Source organism: Elephantulus edwardii, unplaced genomic scaffold (genome assembly GCF_000299155.1).
Source record: "Elephantulus edwardii isolate Elephantulus edwardi_28Jun2011 unplaced genomic scaffold, EleEdw1.0 scaffold00007, whole genome shotgun sequence".
In the NCBI taxonomy this organism is placed as follows: domain Eukaryota; kingdom Metazoa; phylum Chordata; class Mammalia; order Macroscelidea; family Macroscelididae; genus Elephantulus; species Elephantulus edwardii.
Window position 1 is genome coordinate 35,710,213 of NW_006399757.1, and position 27,150 is coordinate 35,737,362.

Below are 27,150 nucleotides of genomic sequence, written 5' to 3' on the forward strand. Positions count from 1 at the left end.
AGCTTTTTTCCCCAAAGAAAAAAGCAAACTGGGGGGTTGGGGTCAGGGAGGAAAATGTGCAATAATGAATGTATGGGAATCCAAGTTCTTTATAAACTTAAAATTTCCACATGTTGAGACATGTAAACAAGCTGGTAATTTTTTGTGTGTTTTGCTATTATAGGGCCCAGGAATATGCACGATCAAAAGTGGCAGAATGCATGCCACTTCCCTCCTTGGTAGTTTGTCCACCAACACTAACAGGTCACTGGGTGGATGAAGTAGGCAAATTTTGCTCGAGAGAATATCTAAATCCATTGCACTATACTGGACCTCCTACTGAAAGAATAAGGTAATAAAAGTGTACAATGAAAAAATTCTTTTAAGTCTTTGAAGTAGTTTGGTACAATAATATGTATGAAAGTTAGAACTGTTTTTGGTTGTATGACATATAAGTTGACTCATTTAAGAAAAATGAAGTATGAATTACAAAGTTATAAGCAGTTTTAGGTGCTGTCAAGTTGACTACAGCTCAGTGACCACTCAAACCCATCGTTGGCAGTCACTCTGTCAGTCCATCTCATTGATGGTGCTCCTCTCCTTTGCTGACCCTCTATCTTTCCTAACATGATCTCTTTCCAAACCTGGTCCTTCCTAATATCATGTCCAAAGATTCACAACCCTTACATCTATAGAACATCCTGGTTGCACTTAAACAGACTTGGGGGAAAGGATTGGAGAGTAGGAAAGAAAGATAATTCCTGTATTGGAATATGTGAAGAGAAGATCAACCTGAAATAAATAGACACTTGTAAAAAAGAGGTCAGGCAGGAGCCCTTGATGGGCCTAGGGGCAAGAAACTGTGTTGCAATCCCGAAAGCGTGCCGTTCAAATCCACTAGATGCTCCACAGGAGATCTCCTGCTGTGCCAGTTGGATCCGACTCAATGGTGCACAACAATTAAAAAAAAAGAGATTTGGGTTTGGGGTTGTTTTGTTGTTGTTGTTGTTTTTATCCATAGTATATTAAATACCCAGCATCACAATTCAAAGGCATTGGTTCTTCTGTCGTCTTTATTCATTGTACAACTTTCAGATGCATAGGAAGTAATGAGACAACCATGGGTTAGGTCAGGGACACCTTAGTCTGAAGTTGAGACCATTGCTCTTCGTTCAGCATTTTGGAGAGGTCTTTGACAGCAGATTTGCTTAATGCAACATGTCTTTTGATTTCTTGACTGTTTGTACCATGGGTATTGATTGTGGATCCAAGTAAAATGAAATTGTCCTTTGACAATTAACCATTGTATAATCAATTGGGCTTCCCAAATTTTAGAGTTGGGCAACTATCACGAAGCAGTCATTCTGAAATTTTTATCTAGGAACCAATAATCATAACCTCTCTGCTTCTGTTAGTGTTTTTCTTCTATTCTCATTTTCTGCCCACTGCTCTAAGAACTTGGGAAACTCTGGTGGCCTAATATCTAGGGAATTTCACAGCTAAGCCAAAGATGATCTCTTTCTGACAGTTTTAATCCACAGGAAAGATGAGCAATCTCTCATGTAATTTAACAGCCTCTGAAAATTCACTATGAGTCAGTTTCAGCTTGCTGGCTATGAATTTGAGGTGCTTCCCCCCCCCCCCCTTGTTTTAAAGAGGTTTAGCTTTGCCCTGCCCCCTTGCTCTTTGTTCTCCCTTTCTTCTTTTTATTTATAATAACTGTTGCAGCTGCTCACACAGCCTAGTACACATGTGCAGGGGCCCACTGCGCCTGTGTACATTCATTCTTTCCTACTCTCTCTCCGCCTCCCTCCGTCCCTCCCTCCTCACAGGCTTGCGCACTCTCTCCTTCCCCCACTCTTTCCACACTATCACTCACTTAACTCAGTCTTGCTTTCTCAAACATAGTCATAGGTTGCTTATTAGTTCATGAATTTACCACCTTCCTGTATAAATACTTGCTAGTATTCTATACCCCAAGTAGTACAGTCAGTTAACCATTTTAGCTGCTAAGTCCACCTAGAGGTGCCTTGGAAGAAAGGCCAATTTACATCCAGAGAAAGTTTTGAAAACCTTATGCAGGAGTTCTATTCTGACACACATAGGAGTCCATCATGAGTTGAAATTATCTCTTTGGCAACCTGATTTAGCATTGAACACTTACTGCATGCAAAATGTAAGTAAATGAAGTAAAATTATGCACGGTATATTCTCGCATCAGTTTTATGAAATCCAAGTATTATTACTGTTCTTATTTTACAGATGAGTAGTCAAAGCTAGTTAAATGGTCAGAGTGAAGATTTGAACTCAGGTAGCCTAACGTTAAAAATCTTAAGTAGTTTTCTGTATTGGCTGTTAATTTGAATTTTTGCATTGGAAGTAAATGCAAAAATTCCTCTGCATAATTTGTTCTTTTTGTCTCTGCTGAGCTTGATGAAAATCATGGGTAGTTCCAGGCCTACTTCCTTTTTTCTTAGTGACCATGCTGACAGAAGATCTCTCTCATCTTGTGGCTGTGTCAGTGATTGATAACCCTCGCACTACACCAAATACAATGCAGTGATAAATAATAATGCCTTCAAAGAATAGATACTAGCAAATAAAAGATAAACTCCATGTTTTTAGCCAGGTGCCCATTTCTGATCTATTCAGATTTAAGGAGGGCAACATGACCAAATGGTAAAATGACCTTCAGAGAGCAGGACAAGAGTTATAGAGCAAATAGAAGGGAATGATCGCTTTCTAGAATTGATAGCTGTATTTTTACCCCCTTTGAAATTGTTATTACTTTGCATGTTTTTTGTTTCCTTATTTTATTTATTTCTTAAATAAAGGTTACAGCATCAAGTAAAAAGGCACAATCTGATAGTGGCTTCATATGATGTCGTAAGGAATGACATAGATTTTTTTAGGTAAGAATTAAAATTTTCTTTAGAAAGCTTACTGTATCACCTTAAAAATGCTTTGGGGGTTTTTCCTATCTCAAATAGTCTTTATATCATTCTTTATATACAGTGAAAAGACATTAAAATGTTTATTCTCCTTTAGAAATATTAAATTTAATTACTGCATTCTTGATGAAGGCCATGTCATCAAAAATGGAAAAACAAAATTGTCAAAAGCAGTAAAACAGCTGACTGCTAATTATAGAATTATTCTCTCTGGAACACCAATCCAGGTAACTGTTTAATAGTCTTCTTAAGCTTAATATTTGCTATGGAGAATATGTTTGCTATTTGACAGTGAATAAAGAAGTTAGTTCTTAGGCATAATAATTTTCTAGTAACCTTATATAATGATTCACTTGGTATGTAGCAGTATATGAACAGGTACTTTTAAACCTTAATTTTAGGCAATATAAATAAAAGGTTTTGTGTCCACGTTTGGGAGAGATTGCTCAGAATCTCTTCTGCACTGGCCGTTCCCCTTATGATCTAGAAAAATCTGATCTAGAAAAGTTCAGATTGAGTCAGAGGTGAATTCTCATATATGTGAAAAAGTAAGACTGACTACTTCATGTTAAGAGGTGATTAAAAGGAAAAGGATTAAAGAAGTAGAAAGAGGTGGATGGTATCTTTAGATACTTCTGGGAAATTCTGTTGATATGTTCTTGAGGAACCAGATTTTGGTTGTTAATATTCCCCCTGGACTGGGATAGCCAGCTCTTATGGAAAGACACCTTGATCATTCAGTTCTGTGAGTGAGAAGATAAATAAGTGATCTCTAACATTGCTTTCTCTTGACCCAGACATTTACATATATATTATTTTTTAATGTCTTCTTTTTCACCCTTTTCTCCACCTAAGTAATTTAGTTCTAATACTTTAAAATGAGATTTATCACAGAGCTCTGGTAGCTCAGATGAGTGGATACAGCCTAAATGAGATTGGAGGACAGTTTAGCATGTAGCACCCCAGCCTGAGTATGGGGGTAGCAACTTCTGAAGGAGGCCAGGAAGTAGACATAGTGCATTAGAGCTGAGACTTGTTGGGAGTTTCCACAGCCTTTGGATGTGTGTTTGTTAATGTGTGGTGCGCACACACGTGTCCCCACATGTGTAATTTTTTTTTAACTGTGAAAGGAAAGAATGAAATGGACTTGTGCCTTAGTCTCAAGGTTCTCTTTGTTGTGATGTTGATCAAATTCCTTAAATCTTGTTATTAAAATGTCAAAAATAAAATAATCAGAAACTTTATTCATTTTTCTGCTCTTCAGTTTACTACTGCATAGATGTTAATAACAAAAACACAGTTACTATCCAGTCAGTTCCAATTCATGAAGCTTTGTTGTCAGTGTAGAACTATTGCTCATAGGTTTTTTTCAGTGTCTGAGTTTTGAGAAGGAGATAGCCAGGGTTTTCTTCTGAGATGCCTCTGGGTAGACTCAAACCTCACATTTTTTTTTTGGTTAGCAGCCAAGCTCATAAGCATTTGCACCACACAGAAATTCCAGTCGCTGCCAGCAGTAGAGTATAAACACTATAAACCAAGACTTACTCTGTTTTGGTGGCTGGAGCTTGAGAATTTACCCCAAATAGACTTTTTCAATGACACTGACCTAAATTTTACCTGTTAGCATGTAAACTTAGAGCATATGCCTAAAAAATGTCATTAATGTTCTATTTTTTTAAATGTAAGAGAATAATCCTAGTACAAGAGAAAATAACTATTGTTCCTTTTTCATGATCAGAATAACGTTTTGGAGCTGTGGTCATTATTTGATTTCCTCATGCCAGGATTTCTGGGCACTGAGCGCCAGTTTGCTGCTCGATACGGAAAGCCTATATTAGCAAGTAGGGATGCACGGAGCTCCAGTCGGGAACAAGAAGCAGGTATGAGATAGCACTGGCAGTCTTGTGCAAGTGTATGTAGTTGAGTCTTAATTTTTCATTTAAGCCATTTTCTGTTGTTTTTAACAGGCGTTCTTGCAATGGATGCACTTCACCGCCAAGTCTTGCCATTTCTTTTGAGAAGAATGAAAGAAGATGTTTTGCAGGATCTTCCACCCAAAATTATTCAAGACTATTACTGTACTCTTAGTCCTCTCCAGGTTAGGAATATGGTGATTTGGGATTTTAGTGGTATGTTTATCAATACAGTGTTTCATACAGCTTGTCTAATACCATTTGACAGCAAAAGTATTGAGTAAAGTCTTTCTTTGTTACACTTACTTAGCTTTTTTCCTCTAGACCTTAAAAATAATGGATGTTTCAGTATCCTTGAGTATAGCCTTAAAGGGAAATCCCTATCATAGTTGTTTTCTTCTTTTATCTAGTTACCTGAAAATTTGCATAGTATAACTGAGGAAATAAACCCATATTTATAGGGGCCAAAATATGTGTCTTTTAATGTTGTTATCACAGGTATTGTTGATCTTTTTTTTAAAAAAAAAGTTGAAGTTCAGGAAATTTTAAGTGACAACACTTAGTTGAAGTTAGTAGAAGGGCTGAATTTCAGAGGTAGGTGAGTTTCATCCCTTTTAAAAGTATTATACTGACATGAAGGGAGCTCTGGTAGCCTAGTGGCAAGAAGCTGCACTGCAATCCCAGAGTTGCATGGTTCGAATCCACCAAATGCTTTGCTGGAAAAGGAGGGTACCAATCAGATCTGATTTGACAGTATACACACAAAAATAATAAAATAAAATGAATTTTTTTTTTAAAAAGTATTGTGCACTGCAGTCCCAGAGGGTGTGCAGTTCATATCCACCAGATGCACTGCTGGAGACGGAGGAACCATCTCCTCCTGTACCAGTCAGATCTGATTTGATGGTACACACACAAAAAAAATAATAAAAATAAATTTTTTTTAAAAAGGGATTATGCTGATACGAATGTTCAAAATAATTTTTTTTCTTTCTATGCAGTTCTGGTTTCATACATATAGATCATAAAGGAATTCATTGCAGGTGTTTGTGTTTTACTTTTCCCTCTCTAAGCACATATCTGGTGGCCTAGTGATAAGAACCTACACTGCAATCCCAAAGGCTTGCGGTTTGACTCTCCTAGGTGCTCCACTGGAGAGAGATGGGCCGTCTTCTCCTGTGTGATTTATTGCATCTAAAAAACTGTTTTCAAGAGGATCAGCTATGAGTAGGTTCCAACCCAAGGGCACACAGCAAAGCAGCCAGCCCATAAAGGGAAACTATCTCTTGTCATACTGAGAAATAGGCTGCCAGTCAGAATTTTCTGTTTGAATGTTCATTTTCGTTCTAGTTTAGAGTGCTATCATCCTGTTACGGGCAGAACACACTAGTCCTGGTGCTTGATGAAAGCTCTGCAGTTCTGTACTGTCTGTCTCCATTCTCTGGATCTGTTCCTTCATTTATAAAAATATGATTAATAGTTGTTGAAAAGAATGTTTTAGAGATAATGAAATAAAGAATTTTAAAGAGAACAACTGTCAAAGATGGTATATGAAAAAAATTTGTGATGACACATTGGTCATGTAACACAAGTATAAAACACATCTAAGTAGACTGAATGCAGAGAGCTAGGGAGGGAAGTGAGATTTGGCATCATTTAGCATTTGTATATTCCATTCTTTAGCTCCCTAAATTTTATTTTGTATTATTTTAGCATGTACAGGGGCAGAAATCAAAAACCCAAAGTAGTGCTTCCAGCCTGATGCAGGTTCCCTTTTCAGTCTGACAGTCTGATATTCTTTCAAAATTTACTCTCTTGGAAAGTTGTTTTTGGAAACGGTCTTGACCATATAATTTTACATAATTTTTTTTCTTTCTGAACAAAATGTGATCCTGATTTGCTGGGTAACTTTCACCTAAAACACAATAAAATACTGCTTTTTTAAAAGAAGAATATAAACATACTCTCTTTCTGGAACAATTTCACAGGTTCAGCTCTATGAAGATTTTGCTAAGTCTCGTGCAAAGTGTGATGTTGATGAAACAGTATCTTCAGCTGCACTTTCTGAAGAAACTGAAAAACCAAAGCTTAAGGCTACAGGCCACGTTTTCCAGGTATAGATTACAGTTTATTTTTATCTGACTGGTACAGGAGGAGATTACCAGATTACAGTTTATTGTAAGTCTTTTTATATGTTGTGGAAAACTGTTCTATATTCAATTCAGACTGTTTTTTACATAAAACACTAAAATATTGGCTTGTATGTTTTATGTATTACCCATAGTTTTATAGTATCTTTTACTTCATATTCAGAAAATAATGGAATATGTAATGTATAGGAATCATTTTTCTAAACTCAAGCTAATTAAAGCAATGAACAAAAATTAATTCCTTTTTGGGAAGATGAAAAGTAAAGAAATAAGAGTCAGGAGATAGCTGGTGGTTTTAAGTGGAAGAGTTTTTGAAGGGCTCACTGAGAATCAGTTGATATTTGTACAAAGAGCTAAAGAAAAACTGAGGTATGTGTTTATTAGAAGAAAAAAAATATTTACAAGAATCCTGAGATAGGATCACAATTTTATACTTGAGGGAACAGCAAATGAAAAAGAGGGAGAAAGTATTAACTTACTTTTTCTTTCCCTCTTGAAATAGTCTATGCTAGAAAACTTCCGAAAGCCTCCTTATCACTCATAAAAATTAGACACGGGCTTTTTTTTTTAATCCATTCATTGTAAACATTTGTAAAGAGGGGGAAATGTACATTTCTTACTGTGTTTGCTGTACATTATCAGTGGAGCTGAGTGATAGAAAAGTTTTGTGACAAGTAGAGAGTACGGCTGAATCAGAAATAGATTCTAAAAGTATCTATTTCTCAAAACCACTTGAAATAATCACCTAGACTCTCTCTATGCCTAATGAAGCAGAATGTCATTATAAAGAAGAAAAATTTCAGATTTTTGAGGTCCAGCTAATACAACAATTTCCTCTTAGGGAGTTTACAGCCTCTGAAATCCTGTGGTCAGCTGCGAGTTGGTTCCAACTCAGTGGCATATAACTTAACAGGTATTGTGACCTTGAATGGAGGCAGACATAAACAATACTATTTATGTAAGTAATAAGTTGTTATAGAAATAATATACAAACTGCTAAAAAAGTATAGAAATAAGTTGATGAAAGCATATAGAGGAAACATTTGGATTCGTTCTTGAAGAATGGATGTAAGTCTACAAAGAAAAGAAGAAAAAAGGCATTCTAGATAGATGGAGTAGCACAGGAGAAGAGAACAAAGTTTATTTATAGAATGTGAAGTGAATTTGTATATACCATTTTCCCTTCAAAGGCATTACAGTACTTGCGTAAATTGTGCAACCACCCAGCATTAGTGTTAACGCCTCAGCATCCAGAGTTTAAGAGCACTACTGAAAAACTGAGTGCTCAGAACTCATCTCTTCATGATATTCAGCATGCCCCTAAACTCTCAGCTTTGAAACAGGTAAGCACATCTTTTAAGTGTTTGATGAATGTTGCACATTTCCAAAAGATTACATTGTTTTTACCATTTATCTTTTAAAATTTGCTCTGTTAAATTTTAGGTATAGCTTTTAAAGTGGAATTTTTTTTTTAAGTTCAAATGGTTAATAAAAACCAAATTGTTAGTGTTGTAATAATCATTTAATTCTCATTTTAAAAATTAAATCTTACCGAACTTTACTAATCATTTTAACTTCTACTAGTTATTCTGACCTAAATTTCTTTGAGAGGTTTTTAGAATTCACATAGGTTTTGGTATAGAAAATATTATATAATAATCACTAACCATAAACTTTCACTGAAAAATTACCATTTCCTTTTAGTTTGGTTTTCATGTTGAGCGATTTAATTTGACCTCTTTTTCTCTCTAAAAGCAAGCATGTTTGTGCATACACACACGTGGTTACTGATTTTCTTAATATAGGTAGTACATTAAAACTGTAAGATTTAGTCAAGGAATCGGCTAATTAGATCTATTTTCAAATAAAAATTAAGTATTCTCACATTTTAAGTTAAACTTTGTGGTTGTTTATAGACTATCTTTTTACAAATTGCTTTTCTCCAGTTATTATGGAAACTGCTCTCTCATTTTAGAGTGCTTAGTGTGCACTCTGACATGCCTGCTGATGTTCAAGAATTCTACATTTAAAAAAGTTCAGGTTGTTGAGGGCTTTTCTGGTAGTCTGTTTTGTCAGTTTCTTTAGCCTTTCCAAGTGAGTTTTGTCTGTTCTCTGAAATAGGGGAGATGCTTTGTTTTCTAAAACTTTTACCTCTTAAAATATATAAATATGTTTGTTGTTGTTAAGTACTGTTGAGTTGAGCAACATAGCAAACTTATGAACAAGCTAATAAACATATTTATTAGCAAGTAACAGAGAAATGAGACTAATCTGATACTAATATTGCCAGAGTAAAATTTTAAAAGTTTCAGGACCCTTGAATGATAATGATGAACTCCAGTTGAAATTTAGTGGAAATAAGCAGAGCCAATTAAAAAACCCTGCATCAAACCTGTAACAAATCTTTTGCAATCAAGTTGATCCCCACTCAGCAGTCCCATAGGACAGAGTACACCTGCTCCAAAGCATTTCCAGAGCTAAAATCTTAAGTGATACCGCAGAGTCACTGTTTCAAATGATCCATCTTTCTGTAAGCAGCATGTTGCTTTTACCCTGCACTACCAGAGCTGCTATAAAAAGAGAATGATTACGTATATTTCATATGAGAGAAGGTTAAGTTTGATTGGATCGCAAGTTCACTCTGAGCTTAATGTATGAATTAATCATTAATACATAAAGCTTTGTGACCCAGAGTGAGATTAATAACCGTGGAATGGCAACAATGATAGCATTTTTATTCTGTTCTGTACCAGTTAGGCCAGTTTTGAGTTATTTATACTTCTAGAAACCATTCTGTGTGAGGCATGACTGAAAAACCTGGGATAACATAGGCTTATAAGTACCCTATATGTGCAGCATAGAACTACTACATAGAGCTCTCAAGGCTGAGACCTTTCAGATACAGATTACCAAGTCTGTGATTCTTAGGGGCCTCTACATTGATTTAAACCACTAACATTTTGACTAATAGCTCAGCAATGAGTTGTTTATATTGGCCAGGGATTTCTTGTACAGAAATTGGGGCAAGATAAAGTTATAATGCTAACCAGGGAGTTTAACCCATATAGGGTAGATGTAGTAATTGTCCTCTAGGACCTCATAACAGTTCTGTAGGACTCCACACCAAATTTGCCAGGATACCTAGAGTTCATCAGTCTCTCAGAGTGTACTCAGGTTATGAAAGATTATGGAGAAAAAAGAAAGCTGGTTCTGATTGTCATACCAGAATATCCATGTCAAATAATATGTGCACAAAAAAGTGAAAAAAATAAAAATAAAAAATAATAATAATATGTGCACAAACCCAGTAGAGTAGATAGCTAATACTGGAATCACATTATATTTGGATATATATGTTGGTATGACAGATTGTGTGTGTGCGTGTGTGTGTGTGTCTGGTATATGTGAATTTGTAAAATAATAGAAAATCCTCATGACTGGTTTTCTTTAAGGTTTGTGATGTTATTAAGGACTGAGATAATTGAGTACATAACACAAGTATCTCCCTTTTTATAGAAATTGGAGAATGTCCCATTGACAACATATTTTATGTATTGGGTACAACAGAGTGGGGATTTACTAAGTCATATTCTCCTGGTATCCTAGGTAGGATTTAACAGACCACCACAAAAACCACCTATCTTGGATAGTAATAGGAAACTCTGGTGACATGTTGTGCTGGGCCCAAAGACTACATGTCTCAAACAGTTTGAATCCATCAACAATTCTGCAGGAGAAAGATAGGAAGCGCCTTCCCAGTACGAGTTATAGCCTTGGAAACTTGAAGGATTCGCTATCAGTTGGATCAGACTTGAGTTTTGAATAGTAATCTCACTATATTTCCCCCCTTTCAGGGGATGAGGATAATTGCATGGTCCAATTTCTTTATTCCGTTTGGAACGTAGATCCATTTCATACCATCTGCCTTACTTAGCTATCTGATTGCACAAAGTGTAGGGGATAGAAGCATACATACAGTACTCTAGCAGAAATTTGAATTTTAAGCCCTAATAGGTAGAAAAGAAAAAAATTGCTCTTTATTGTTCCTCTGCCATAGTAAGTGTTCACCCAGAGATTGAGTGGCCATCTGTACATGATTCTGTTAGGAAGTCCCAGGTTCCTAAATCTGTTTAAGATGACTTACAGGACCCAGCATATAGTCAGCCATATACATGGTTTTGATTTATTATTATGAAAAGGTACAAACCAAAATTAGCAAAAGGAAAAGGCAGATGGGTAAAATCCAAAGGAAACTAGGTTTTAAACGTCTAAGAGTTCTCTCCAGTCGAGTCACATAAGATATATTCAGTTCTTCCAGCCTAGGATCAAAATCATGACGTGTGTGAAGTTTTGATGTAGGGCTGGTCCCATAAGCACCTTTTGCCTGACACATACTAAAATTCCAGACCCCCTAAAAGAAATTAGTTGTCAGTATGTGACATACACTGTTTGTATTATCAGTTTAAACATAGCAAACATCCCTTACCTGTTTGTTCACACACTCCTGAAATCCAAATTCTGAGACTTCCGCAAAGGACTAACTTTACAAGCAGGCCACTTTAAGGAGAACATCTTGCTGCAACTGTATTATCCTTTTTGCACTGTTTTAAGATACTGCACAGTATCATTGAATTTGCATTTGCCAGAATGACCTTTTGCTAACCTCTCCAGTCTGAACTTTCGGTTGCACTGCCAACACAGTGAGAGGTGGTTCAAATCCACCAAGCTGCTCTTGGGAGAAAGATGGGCTGCCAACTTGTATATATTGAGCAGGATTCAGTAATTTTAAGATTCTAGAGATGAAAGTAATATTTGGGTACTTGGGCACACTAGTTTCCCAGGCTCCTCTTATTTATTATTCACCTACTTACTGTACTTGCTATGGCCTAGACGCTGACCCACTCTCATTGTTTTATGTAACATTGAGTCAGAAGTTGAAACTAACTCAAATCTGATCCTCTAGCGAGTATTCCAAGGCACTAAATCACACAGCAGGAGACTCCCAATTTTTCTTGCAGAGCATCTGGTGGATTCAAACCAAGTGCCTTTAGGTTGGCAGTACAAAGCCATCAGAGAACCACTCAGATAGAAAAACACAAAATTTTGTATTTTCTCTGGCAGGGTGGTTCTGGCCATTAAATATCTTGGTCTGCAAATAAACTAGACTTGTCATAGTGAGATTGTCTACTTTTAATGAACCTACATCATAACTGTTGTTTTTTCCTTCAAGTTGTTGTTGGATTGTGGTTTGGGAAATGGCAGTACTTCAGAGAATGGCACAGAGTCTGTTGTGGCCCAGCACAGGATACTGATCTTCTGTCAGCTTAAAAGCATGCTTGATATAGTGGAACATGATCTCCTCAAGCCTCACTTGCCCTCTGTCACTTATTTGAGATTAGATGGCAGCATACCTCCTGGTCAGCGGCATTCCATTGTTTCTCGGTAAGTGGCTTCTAAAATACTGTTAAGATAAATCGAGCTGAAGTAAGTGTATTATTACTTATATAGGAACTTACCTCAAATGGTTTCTATTTCTAAAAAGATAATCATAATTATTTCTTTTTATACAATGCTACCTAACATAATCTCTTTTTAACTATAAAACTACAAAAGTATAATTAGTTTGTTTAGTAGTAAATAAATAAGGATGATCATATTAGGAAAGCAGCTCAGAAGGCATGAAAGAACTCTTAACACAGCAGTAAAATGAGACTACTTTCTTGCCTCCTGTTTTGGAAATGGAGGACCTTAGACTTTGATCATTGGTTCTCAGGGACAAAGTTGGAAACAGAATTGGCTGTGCAGTGTTCAAACGTGGTTTGTGTGCCCTACTTTAGAAATCTCAGTTTGAAAGTGTAGATACCTAGGTTCTGTAGAATTGCTAGTTTCAAGTGTGATTTTTAAGGTCACGCCTCTGTAGCTGTTTCAGTCTACCAGTGGCTACACAGGAGAAAAATGTGCAGTCTTCTTCCATGTGGTGTATAAACCTAGAAATCCAAGGGATTGTTAGCACCAAATCAATGGTGATGAAAAAGTATTTAAATAACACCCTCAACTTAAGGGTAGATATTTTTACCAGGCATTTGTAGGAGGTTTTTTATGCACAATACAGTTGGAGCTACCTTAAGGTACTTTTGAGGCTTACAGACTCAGGTTGATTCCTGACTACTAAAAGAAAGCTGCTCTGAGTATTGGTCTGGTTTATCATTCACACAGCATCAGTCTTTGTATTAGCCAATTGCTTGGGTCAAAGTAAGAATGTAGTTAAGTGGTAGCTGCTATTATTAAAATGTTTGTGATCATATTTTACTATTACTGTTGTTGTTGTATACCATCCAGTCGGATTTTCATAGGCCGTAAATCATGAAAGAGGAGATTACCTATCTTCTCCCATAAAGCAGCTAACTTGTTTGAATTATTTCTTTTCAGTTGGCAGCTCACCAGGGGGCTCCTAGAGTTCCCAGTAGAAACTACTAGATGTCTATTATCAATACCTTTATAACTAGTACAATTGTCATGTGCTGTTGAGTCACAACTCACAGTGACCCTATACACGGTAGCTCTGAACCCTGTCCTATCCTGAGAACAATAGTAATAATCCTTAATATCTTCTACCTTTTCTGAATGAACAAACCTATTGTTCCCATTCCCCCTTGTGGTCTCCATATTTCACAGGTTTATCACTGGATCTTGTCTTACTTAGTATTTCTATTTTTGCACCTTATTCTTTATTAAATATCCTAATATACAATTAATGGATTGAATTGTATTCCCAAAAAATAATGTGTTACCTTGTATGGGCCAAATTGATGTGTATTTTAAGTCATACCCAATATCATAGAATTAGTAAGTTGTTAGGGGATTCTGCAGGACCCTCAGACTTAACCACAATCTGACCCAATACTAAGGGAGCATCCTTAGGAGGTGCTCTGTATCACCTTATATCTTATAAGGGAAGACTGATACCAGAGAGATTTCCAAAGAACAGCCAGCCCACAGATGTTAAGACAAGGACTTCTCAGCGCTGGCACCCCAGCTTGGACTTCTTGCCTCCTAATCTTCAAGAGAATAAATATTCATTTGTGGTATGCTAGCAGTAGATAACTAAGGGGAAAAAAACCAACCACAATTTTATGAAATTTCTAATACATGTAGAACATAGTCTTTCCATTAATGAAAAATGTCAAATGTTTTGAGAGGAAATTTTCATTAGAGATGGTCATAGAGATGCCTAGTTACGAATTTTAAAAGCCGTTTTCATTTATGCTCTTTTCAGTTTTTATTAAGCAGCTAAGAACAAGTAGAAAGAACGTACTGATTTTATTTTTTAATCTCTTTATTCAGGTTTAACAATGATCCATCGATAGATGTCCTCTTACTTACCACTCATGTTGGTGGACTGGGGCTTAATTTAACAGGCGCAGACACAGTAGTATTCGTGGAACATGACTGGAATCCCATGCGAGATCTCCAAGCCATGGACCGGGCCCATCGCATTGGACAGGTAAATGACTAAGGCTCAACCGATGTTAGCCTGTATTCTGGGGAAAATACTGCTTAAAAATGGCAGGAGCGGGGAGAAGGGTGCAACAATGAATGAACGGAATTCCAAAATCTCTGTAGATGTTCATTGAAATGAAAAATAAATTAATTAATTAATAAAAAAATGGCAGGAAACCTGGGTTTACCAACAAATGCTATCATCTTGAGTATGAAGTCACTTCTTCATGAGTTAAGCAAGTGCTTGAGCCATTGCTAATACTCTGTCTCTGCAGACATTGAGCTTATGTGACCAGATAAGTCAAATCCAGTGCTAATTAAGTGGTATATAAAATGTATTTAAGGGTATTCGAGTCTTCTGACTTAGATTCAGAATGTACATGTTTGCACTACCGTTGTTTAACCTTCTCTCCTTCAGAAACGCGTGGTTAATGTCTACCGGTTAATAACCAGAGGAACATTGGAAGAAAAAATCATGGGCTTGCAGAAGTTCAAAATGAGCATAGCGAATACTGTTATTAGCCAAGAGAATTCCAGTTTGCAGAGTATGGGAACGGATCAACTTCTTGACCTATTTACTCTTGATAAGGTAAAGAATTTGTACATTTGTAGTAATTTACATTATGCATTTTCAGGCTTCCTTGTACAGCTTAGTGAACTGTTAAAACAACAAAATACATCATTCACTTTAATATTTACTAGATACCCCTTGAAGTAAATTTTAGTGGCCAGGTAGATACATAGTTTGAAGTTTTAACTTTCTGATAAATATCTCCGGTTTCCGAGGCGCCTCAGTGGTTTTTTTAGCAGGCCAGGACCAAGAGTTTCTGGCCCTGCTTTTTATTAACTGGTGACAATAGGCAAAAGCAAAATCTGCATCTCTTAAGGCTGTGGTAGGATAGCAATGCATGTTTGTGAGATTAACATGAAATCATATATGTAAGCATTTAAGCAAAAACACCTAGTATATATTGTTATGTGCTGTTGTTACAGCTACCATCATATCAGCCTTTGATGCATGGCACCTCCATGCATAACACCACAAAGTGCTGCTTGGTCTTGCATCAGGATTGTTTGCAGCCAGTGTGATCTATGAGCTTGAGGTTTTCATTTTCTGAAACAAATCATTAGGTATTTCCTCCCTGTAGGTAGATGCTGTTGCTGTTATTACTATCATATTGCAGATGACAATGTTAGGAGACAGAACAAGCCACAATCAGAAGAATGTCCTAGCTGGAAATACTTGATTCCATTGACCTCTGCATTTATCAAACCATATGTGGAGTATTTTGTCTGGGTGCTGCATTTTCAATACTGATAACTTAGCCCCAGAAGGTGTCCAGAGTTTTCTTTTGTGTCATACAAGGTAAAGCTGCAAAAAGGCTACAAGAGACTAGCAAAGCAAATGTGACAGAATCAGCAAGTTTTTTGTAAATTTTTTTCCCACCTGTAAAGCTAAAAATGATAAAATTATTAGAGCTATAGGAAAACACAGTAGGTATCTTTTGAGTTCATAAACTTCCTATCATTTGAAGTACTCAGTCCTGCTGGATAAAAGACAAAAGAAGAAATGCCAATTTTTATGTTAGTAATCTTTCACCACCTTTCTCAATTTTCTTCAAGGATGGTAAAGCGGAAAAGGCTGACACTTCTACTTCTGGAAAAGCAAGTATGAGATCAGTTCTTGAAAATCTGAGCGATCTTTGGGATCAAGAGCAATATGATTCAGAGTACAGCCTGGAAAATTTTATGCATTCTCTCAAGTAACTATTGAATATTGTAAATGCAGTTGCTGCTAGTTCAGTTATATTTCTGCTGATATTCAGCAAATTTCAAGGTTTATAGTGAACTTTTAGCGCAATGTGTAAATAGATCTGAAGAATATTCAACATGTGCTGGCACTTGTTTCAATGAGGGAAACAAGTTATTCTTAAATATTTGCACTGTATTAAATTTAAATGTTAAATGTGAAATGGTTTAAATTTTACATGCTGAATAGCTGCAGAGCAGAGGAACCAAACCAGGTTTACATGTGCTACCAGGAGGTGTTCTTCTTGGAACAAGGCTCCTGACTTTACATAGTGACTTTGTACAGGATAGTATCCATGAGTACTTTATTGTTCATGTACATTTTTATTTTAAATGAAACTTTTATAATTGCTTAATAAAGGTGGCTTTTTTTGTATAAAAGCCTTAATGAGCCATAATTTTAAGAAATTATTGGTCACTCTTGGAACATAACAATGTTAAATAAACCAAGCGCTTCTTGAAACCTTTATATATTTAATGCAAATACATAGTGTTTTTCAAATCTTTAACATTTTGTCAACTTTTAAAATATATCAATTATTCTAAATACAGGTTATGGTCTATTTAAGGCTACCATAACATCCTATTAAAAGGGTGTTTTTTTAATTTATCTAAAGGCTAAAATATAGCCAAAGTCAAAAAACATATGTACTCCATAGGTTTCAATCATATATATATATATAATATATTTTTTGTAACTATGAATATATACAAAGTTTTCCAGAAGTAGATTTTACACTGTTTAGAATTCTAAAACCTATGTTGCAAAGACTGTTTATTGTGTAGTTCTGCATGACTAAAGCATAAAAGGGAGAAATAATTTCCTTATGTACACAAACATACATACATACATGTATCTGTATGCACAGATGTACCGATCCTGTATCTAAAAAAAGGTGCTTAATATTGGCACTTAAAATCATGTAGTTATACTGGACAGCAATAATTGGACACAAAGCTGATTAACTAGTGTTAGAAAAGTGAACTCATTGGTGAGGGCGGGTATATGTACATAGATAAGAATGTATGTGTATGTAAGTGTTTTATAAATTTTACACTCAGATTAATACATGCCTGGGTGCACACATACATGAGATACATTTGTGTATGTATGTGTATAGACAAACACAGATTAATATACATCCCCAGGGTTTGTGGCTGGCCAGACACATAGTCATCAGTTTAAACAACCATCAGACCTCAACTGTAAAATAACAGATGTTTTGTTTAAAATCATTAAACTGTTCTTCAGCATTTAGATGACATGGACATTTGTCACATTTCAGTAGCTTTGACAACCATACTGTAACATTAAATCTAGCATTCCATAAGAAAATAAAATATAAGACTGAAACTGTAAAATATTTTCGTGTCTTTTATTTATAGGAAATGATCACTAAAAAAGAGATGATTGTGAATCTTTATATTAGAACTAATAATTCTAACTTGTACAAGTCCAAATGGAAATTACTTTGTTTAGAAAATCCATTGTGCACAGCAATAGTTATCTGAGCTAGTGTACTTGACCTTGAATGTTAATTAGCTATTTATTCTTCAGGCAGCTAGTTAACAAAGCTCATAATATTAATCATTAATGTACTGTGTTTTTTCTTGATCTTCAGTATAAGATAGACATTAGATTTGGGGCAACCATTTGATAAACTACTAATTATGTACCTTAAATTACCAGAGAGTCCCTGGACTAATCATTTATAGCTGCACCTTTTTCCCCTTCTAAATTTGGGAATGCCTACTTTCTGTCACTATTCTATGCAGACCAGATGGCAAGAGTAAAATATATACAATATGTATGTGAACAAGTATGAGAATGTAAGAAACAGCCTATCACTGAAGAGAATGGGTGGGAAGAGAATTCACATTCTGAAAGGCTAAGATTGTTTTTAAAGGAAGTTAATAGGAATATGTAAGCATGTGTTTCATAAAATATTTCTAAAAGAATAAGAAAATGTTAATAACTTTGACAGGAAAGTGTAGGCTAGAGATGATGACTGACTCAGTGACTATGATTAAAAATAACACTGAATAATTAAACCAGATTCAGCCTTCCCAAATAAAGGAAAACATCAGCAAGAAGTATTCAGTTCTATATAAGGTATTACATATACCTTATAAGATTACCTGTAAGGTAGTCTTCTTATAAAAGTGTGATCATATTTGTCCTTTTGCTTGACTCATTTCATTCAGCAGAACATCCATGGTTCTTTCATATTCTGTTTCAAGTACTCATTCTTCTACGTGGCTGCACAGTATTACATTGTATGGATGGACATTGTGTTTACCCTGAAGGGTTTCGGGGTTGTTTCCATCTTTCATGTTATTGTAAATGAACCGACAGATGTCCATCTCTTTTTTGTTAGGTCTCAGGCAAACCCGTTTAAGGTATTACAGTTTAAGAATGATGGGGAGCTGGGGGAGATCAAGTTGGGTGATGAAGGATATGGGGAGACAAGAAATTTGGGGAAATAAAAGTATAATAGAATATTGATTTAAAAAGGGAAATGAGGTAGTGAATAGCTAAGCTTAATGTTTTTCCTCTTACATAAATTTTTAAACAATTTAAGAATAATTGCTGAATTACAGGTTTAGATATAGTCAGAGCACAATGTTGCTTTCCTATAAAAGCAGCTTACACGTAAAGCACTAATGGGTATAATTGTTTTCTGTGTGAGGGAAGTGCACTGCTGACCTAAAGGCTGTGTGTTTCTGACAGTCTGAACCTCCCACTGGTTTTAGGAGTCAGACAGGCAGCCTCCTCCCATGAAGTGGACAGCCTCAGAAACCCACTACACTGTCAAATGTGAGTTGGTTACTGACTTGATGGCACTCAGAGAAAGAGATGGGTGTATATATGTGTATGAAATTCATGGGGGCGTATGTGTGTGTATATGGTGTAAAATATGTGGTGTGTGCATCTATATAAATTCATTGCCATTGAGATGGAACCAACGTATAGCTGATCCTCCATCGGCTTTCTGAGGCTAGCTGTATATATACACATAAATGATCATTAACTATGGAGATCCAGATCAAAATATGCCATCTCACACCTGCAAAAACCATCACTGATTTGGGGGGAAATTGGATACAAACCCTTATCCAATGCTGATGGGACTGTAAAATGATATAACCATTATAGAAATTGGCATGGGTGCTTCTTCAGAAATCCAGACATAAAAATTACATTTTGATCCAGCATTCCTGTCCTAGGAATCTACCTGAGACCTAATAAAAAAGAGATGGACAGACACATGGACATCTGTCAGTTCATTTACAATAACATGAAAGATGGAAACAACCCAAAAACCCTTCAGGGTAAACACAATGTCCATCCATACAATGTAATACTGTGCAGCCACGTAGAAGAATGAGTACTTGAAACAGAATATGAAAGAACCATGGATGTTCTGCTGAATGAAATGAGTCAAGCAAAAGGACAAATATGATCACACTTTTATAAGAAGACTAGATTAGATAGATATACAGACAAACTGGTGCTCAGTGCTGTATATTCCAAGGATGGAGGAGGAGTGATGGAAGGCTGGGCATCACTTGTGATGGCAGAGGTGTGTTATGTTTGATGCTAGGAAAGGCAGCATCAGATGTGAGTGGAGCGCATATCGGTGTGACAGAAGTAAATGACATAACCAAGAAGTACAAAAGATAAAAGGACAACTTTGGTGAAGGATATGACAGATAAGTTTTGCAACAGCAACTAAAACCCAGCATCTGTAAAACAGGTACGTGTGTGTGCATGTATATCCATACATGTGCTAATCCCTACGAGAAACTGTTACGGATCATCTTAGACACAACCAAATGAGGTTGGATTCCTAGGTTTGAAGACATCGAACCATAGTCCTGAGAGTACAAAAATCCTCAGTAATATGGGGTGATAAAGTTCATAAAATGATGCCTCAGTATGGTGAGTAGTTCCTGGAATTTTAAAAACAGCCACCTAAGATGCATTTATTAGTTTCTTGTAACACATTGGGGGGGGGGTGAGTGAAAGGATCAACAAAACAGGAAGACTTTGGCATAGTGACTGCAGCAATGGACCCTGACATATCAGAGATCATGAAGATGGCACAGGACAGGACGGATCAGATCTCTTGTTCACAGGGTTGCTGTGAGGTGGAGGTCGCTCGATGGCACGTAACAGTAACAGTTTATCCAAAACAAAAGAGAAAGAAAACTCACTGCTGGGAACCGACTTGTAGCTGACCCTCCAGTGTGCTGCACTAGAGGAGATTGCCAGTCTTTCTGCCTTCGAGCAGCTGGTGGATTTGCACCTTCCTTGGGGTTGGTAGTAAACTCCTCAGGAGTAGGGCCACCAGAGCTCACAGGTTGAACAGTCTAACCAAGGCCTCAACTACCCTGACACCAGAAGAAACTAATGCTGCTCAGACCCCTCTGATTGGGGCCACAATAGAGAGATGGGTCCTCATCAGAGAGGAGAATGTGCAACAGAATTCAAATTCTCTAAAAGTCTTAAGTGTACTGGACTGGCTGAGACTAGAGGACTGTGTGAGATGTATCACCCTGAAATACTCAACTTTAGCTAAAGTCATCTTTTAGCTAATTAACAATTGGCTCATAAAATAAAAGATCATCACCTGTGAGTAAGGCGTTTCTTTAGGAAATCATCTGTATGGGGCAGAAATCACTGTAGAGCAAAGAGGACAAGAGGGCAGCTGGAACTAGAAACTTAGGGTTCCATACACGAGGCTGGAATGAGTGAGGATGACCCATTGTGAAAGATGCAGTGGTACACTGGATGGTGTAGAAACTGTTAAATAGGAAACTAAAGAGTTCATGCATTCTAAATGGACTAGAAAAACTACTCATGGACATAAACACAAAGACATCCAGGAGAAGCGAAATTTCTGGCCTGCACCACAGGTAAGTTTAAGATCTGGTTTTATGTAACCTCCACGTTCTAGTTGGTTGAGTGGCATCAGAGACCTCTGAAGCTTATGAACAGCCATTTAAGAGGAGTCTGTTGGTCTCTACACATCTAGAAGAGAAAGGAAAACAGTAACTCAGAAGAAACCAGACCACAGTATTTATAGTCTGCGTGAACCATGGCCACACATACGTTGTGACCAAAAGATCAGATGGTACTCACTTCCATTATGAACCTTTCCAACTAGGAACACACAATACATGGCCCTACATAGAACAGCAGGAAATGAAGAACAAAAGGTCAAATTCTGGAAAAAGGTCAGATTCATTGGACTAGGAGAAACAGGAGGAAGCCCCAAGATTCTCACTGTTTTTACTTAGAATTCAAACCATTCTCACTGGTCACCAGACGATGGTACCTTGTGAAATAATACCACCGGTGAGTGCTCTGTTCCCCTAAACAATTACCTAAATGAGACCAAATGGTCAACATCTTACCCTCCACCAAAGAAAGACGATAAAGTAAATGGTGACAAAGAAGCTACTAGACAGGTCAGACTTGAAATAATGAGATTGTTGACACACAGTGAAAAGTGGTGTGTGCTGTTAAGTAGGAACCAACCCACAGCAACCCTCCAGCGGGTGTTAGAGGCAGTTAATGGCATGGGAGGAGACAACCCATCCTTCCCAGAGAAGCCGGTGGATTTGAATGAACCGTGTGCTTTTGAGATTGCAGCACAGCTTCTTGCCACTAGCAAATAAATTAATGCATTATATTATAATGATAGAAACTAAAAAAGTGGTAAGAATTTAGAATAGCAAGTCTTCATGCATATCTTAGGACTTTCTAAGTCTACTAGATAAATATGACCACAAAAGAATGCTCACATGATTCCTACTCGCCAAACACTTGCAAGAATTCATCAACCTTAAAATAGTGTCTTAATCCCCAATGAAATGACTGTAGCTACATACAGTATAGAAAGATGCTACCACCAAATGATGCTGCGTGAAAGGTGCAGAATGGAAGAGTGTATACAGTAAGATTCCATTTTATAAAACAGGAAAAACCACACTATTGTATTAGAAGTTAATACCCAGTCGGAAAGGTAGAAAACGAAGAAAGCAGTTACTGGAGAGATGAGGCTGCTGTGGGAGTGAGGCACAACAGGAAGCTTCTTGAACTCTGCTCTTGATTCTTAGCTTTGTGAGTAAACCTTTTAATGATACACATCTGTTTTACTATTTTCAGAATTAAAGGAGAAATACAAAAATCTAAGACTTGCCCCAGAGATTCGGATTTACGACGTTCCGGGGGCCTAGTGGGTGAGGCAATGTGCTGCTAACCCCAAAGGCACGTGGTTTGAATCCACCAGTTGCTCCACAGGAGTAAGACTGGCAGTCTACTCCCATGTGATTTACCGCCTCTGAGAACGGCTGGAGGGCCAGCTTAGTTGGTTCTGACTCCATGGAATAAAATGTAAGGGGTTTTTGGACACTGCATTGAGAACATTCCAAAATAATTCTAAAATGTAAAATTTGAGAAGCAGTACTCTGAATTATGGCCAATTTACCTTCCACCTCTTTTCCTCTCTTTTTTAAAGAAATGCTTATTGAACAATTAAAGGCTTTTTTTGTGGAGCAAAGAACAGGACCTGGTGAAACAGTAAAGTGAGAAACTTCGTTGGGGTTATTAGAGATCTTTGGCCTCAGATCCTCGTCCTGCTTCATCTCTCAACTCTTCATCTACATAAATGCGAGAGGCAGCTAACAGAAGCACATGCAGAACTGAAGTAATTGCAGGTGGTGGATTTTTCTAATCTCTGCAGAGGAGTGCAGCCAAGACCCTACAAGACCTAATACTTGCATTGTTTCCTCTCTTCAGCTGAAATGGTGATTGCCAGCCACCACTGGTTATACACCCACACATGTCCTAGCCTGCCTTTTCTTCAGACTCCTTAGTTCACTATTGATACACATCACAGAGGTTCATCAGACTTGGTCTAGTCTTCCTTCCACACCCAGCCAACTAACAGTTGTGTGTGTACATGTAGGTGTGCACACGCCCATTGACTTCTTAATATTTTTAGAGTAAAAATCAATCGGGCTGACTTGCATATTTGGGAGAGCAGATGTGTCTTCCTAAATACAACTAAAGTTCCTGTGTGTTATGTATAAGAAACAGACAGGGCTCAAAGGTAGAATGATTGGGGACCTCGAGCAGAGGGGTTTTGGTTCCTGTAACCCAAGAGTTGAAGACTCTCCTTCATAGGGTCGCTATGAGTCGCCTGCAACTCGATGACACTTAACAACAATAACATCAACAGAGAGAGATCAGCTGGCCCAGTGGACAGAAAGTGATGCCACCAAGCCAAAGGTGGGTGACTTTTTTTTTGTTATTTCAATGAACATCTACAGAGATTTTGGAATCCCATTCATTCATTGATGCACTTTTCTCCCCACCCACTCACTCCCACCCTGACCCCTAGTTTGCTCCTCTCCTTGAAAAACAAAAGAAAAACTCCTTCACTGGTACACAATCCCCCCCTTCCCCCGCACATCCCCACTCCCACCCCAAGTATACTCCACTCTGCAACCCTCATTCCGGGCTCTTAAGATAATCATAATGCCCTAAAATATGGTGGGTGACTTAATCCGCAGCCCTCAGGCCTGTCTTTCACTGTTTTTGTTCAGACATTCCTCTAGGTCGTAGAGCCCTGGTGTACAAGTTGCCGTACAGCAGTAACTTGTGGTTGCTGTGAGGCTGAACACTGTGACACCAATGTGTCACATGCGTTAATGGTTGGTTACCCAATGTGGACAGAGTGGGGTGGAGCTGCCTGATTAAAACAAGCTTGGAAGGAGGCATGGCATCCACTTCTGTAATAGCTTGCCTCCGGAAATCCTATGAACCTGGAGAGAGGATGAAAGGCACACAAGTGTTGAGGACTCTCCTTCATAGGGTCGCTATGAGTTGCCTACGACTAGACAGCATTTAACAACAACCCAGATACAGAATTAAAGCTGGCAACCAGAATGTCAGTGGTCACTTACATACACATGCCTATTCTTGCCCACTAGTAGTCAGGAAAGGGGCACCGGCAAAGAATATAAAAACATAAAACTTTAAAAAAAAATAAATAAAAAATAAATAAAAAAAACTTCAGAAAATAACTACCCCAAGTAAACACCACAGAAAACATAACTAGCCAGGGATAAGTAAAGGCGAGAAGACAGGAAGAAGTAGAATAGAAGAAGTAAAGAGAATTACAGAGAGGAAGTGGAGAAAGTGAGATTCCATTGAGTGTACTATAATTCTTGTTATAAGAAAATGCTTATAAAGGTTGAATGAAAAACCTATTTCCTTTGTAAACTTTCAAAAACGTTTTGAAAAAAGTGTTCCTTTTGTTCCACATCCTCATCATTATTTGATACTGTTTTGGTTTGGGTTTTTTGCCTTTTTATAATAGATGTGTAGAATGTGGTACCTTGTTTTAGTTGATCAACAGATTGGAAGAGCTCTGTTTGTTCCCATTACCAAAAAAGGTGATCCAATAGAAAGTGGGAATTATCGAACAATATAATTACTATCACAGGCAAGCAAAATCTTACTGAAGATTATTGAAAAACTGGCCAGGACAGTACACCAACAGAGAACTACCAGAGATTGATTTATTATGTATTTAGAAGAGGCTTTGGCACAAGGGATATCCTACCTATGTTAGCAAAAACCGAGAGGTGGGGATTTGAGATTTATGTGCCTGTTATCTGCTAATTGTCACTCCTCTCTTCCTTCCCATCTCTGGTAACTGCCACAGGATGATTCTGTGTGGACCTTTCCTTGGCTCGTTTAATAGTGATCTGTCATATTGTGACCAACTTATTTCACTCACGTAATGTCCTCTAGATTAATCTATGTTTGAGAAGTTACTGATTGCAGACTGCAAGCAAGAAAAATTATCAGTGACATTGTGTAATGATGAAAGAGGTCAATTCTCCAAAAAAGATCTTTAATGTGTATGTACCTGGAGCCTCAACAAGAGCCTCAAGATACCTGAGGCCAAAAATGTAGAGAACTACAAAGAAAACGTACTAAAGTTGGAGACTTGAAAAGTTGAAGACTAAAAAAAAAAAAAAAAAAAAAAAAAGTTGAAGACTTTTTTTTTTTGGAGGTGGGGTGGGCGGGGAGAAGGGTACAACAATTAATGAATGGAATTCCAAAATCTCTGTAGATGTTCATTGAAATGAAAAATAAATAAATTTTAAAAAAATATTTAAGACTATGCAACCCTAAGATATGTCTATGAACATTTATTTTTGAAAAATAAAACCAAAAAGCATACACACAAAAAAAGTTGAAGACTTTTAAAGATGCAGCAGGCAGAAAAATCCTTTAAGATACAGCTGAATACTACTCAGCAGAAGAATATACATTATTTTCAAACTCAAATAGAACATTCACCAATATTAACCATTTTTTTTAATATTAACCATTTTGAGCCATTAAACACATCAATAAATTTCAAAAAGAAGTTATACAAAGTATGTTGTCAGACTGCAATGGAATTAGACTAAAAATCAGTTACAGCTGGAAAATTCTCAGCTATTTGGAGAGAAAGAACATACTTCTACATAGCCGCTCTGGTAGTGCAGTGGTTAAGCACTGGACTACTCCCTTTGTGGTAAGGGACACGAGCCCGCCAGCTGACCCTTAGGAGAGAGCCGGGTGGCCGTCTGCTTCTGTACAGATGTACAGCTGCGGGATGCCTGTTGGGGGAAAACAGTAAAGGGATCAATAATGTGCACTGCATTGAAATAGATGTGGGAGAGAACTGGATAAAAGGGATATATGATTAGGTATTATTGGCATGACAAGAGTCCAGAATAAGAATTGCATAGTAAAGTGGTCGGGGTTGCGGGGCACTTTATAACAATGAAAGAACTATTTTCCCAAATAAAGCAAACTGGGGCGGGGGATGGGCAGGGAGAAAAATGCGCAACAATGATTGAATGGAAATCCAAGGTCTTTATAAACTTTCATTAAAATCTAAAAAAAAAAAAGTATATTGAACAAAAAAAGGAATAGAAATCAGACGGGAAGATATGTCACATGAGGATTCATCTACAAGCAGAGAACTCCAAGGACTGATGACCAGGTTAGAACAGTCCCTGCTTTAGAGCTTTAACCTATAGAACTGTGAGAAAATAAATTTCTGTTCTTTAAAGCCCAATAAAGAAATACTGTAAATTACTCTGTGTACAAATTACAACATTCTCTGAATAACCTTCCAAATCACAGCTCCTGGTCCAGGAGTTGTAACTGAGGGGTTCTGTTTCTTAAGCCTTTAAGCAAGAAATGACACAAATTTTCTACAATCTCTCCCAGAAATACAGGCAGAGGGAATGCTTCCTAACTCATTGTGTGAAGCTAGAATAACTCTAATACCAAAACCAGAAAAGGACCTTAGAAGAAAGATAAAACTAATCTTTTTCATTAACATAAGTGCAAAAATCATCCACAAAATAGTACATCAAATTGAACAAGTTATGAAAAAAGAATTATATAATTACAACCAAGTAGAGTTTATCACTAGTGCACACAGCTGGTTCAACATCGAAAAACCAATAAACTTATCACATGAATAACAGGCTAAAGGGAAAAATCATATTGTTCTAGAAGTAGATATGGGGGAGGGGAATGAGGCATCTGACAGAATCCAACACCAAATTCAAATGGGATTAAAAATGAACAGACCACCTCTCAGCAGACTAGGTATACAAGAGATCTTACTCAATTGACAAAGAACATAAAACCATCAACACTAGCAACATATTTAATGGTAAGAAATGATATTTTTCCCCACTAAGGTCAAGGAAAAATGCTCCCTCTCCATGTCCATTCACCATAGTCCTGCAAATTCTAGC

At 37.1% G+C, this 27,150-nt stretch overlaps 1 protein-coding gene across 1 annotated transcript in view; it reads left to right on the top strand.

The window, feature by feature from the left end:
• Positions 1-17,664, top strand: part of BTAF1 (BTAF1 RNA polymerase II, B-TFIID transcription factor-associated, 170kDa) — a 106,814-nt gene extending 89,150 nt beyond the window's left edge. Inside the window, exons 28-38 of the mRNA XM_006880333.1 lie at positions 164-331; positions 2,814-2,891; positions 3,028-3,157; positions 4,669-4,810; positions 4,898-5,028; positions 6,832-6,957; positions 8,184-8,336; positions 12,224-12,435; positions 14,338-14,497; positions 14,912-15,082; positions 16,117-17,664. Coding sequence (XP_006880395.1) covers positions 164-331; positions 2,814-2,891; positions 3,028-3,157; positions 4,669-4,810; positions 4,898-5,028; positions 6,832-6,957; positions 8,184-8,336; positions 12,224-12,435; positions 14,338-14,497; positions 14,912-15,082; positions 16,117-16,260 — 1,615 coding nt within the window. The 3' untranslated portion in view covers positions 16,261-17,664. The remainder of the gene's footprint in view (positions 1-163; positions 332-2,813; positions 2,892-3,027; positions 3,158-4,668; positions 4,811-4,897; positions 5,029-6,831; positions 6,958-8,183; positions 8,337-12,223; positions 12,436-14,337; positions 14,498-14,911; positions 15,083-16,116) is intronic.
• Positions 17,665-27,150: the final 9,486 nt, after the last annotated feature.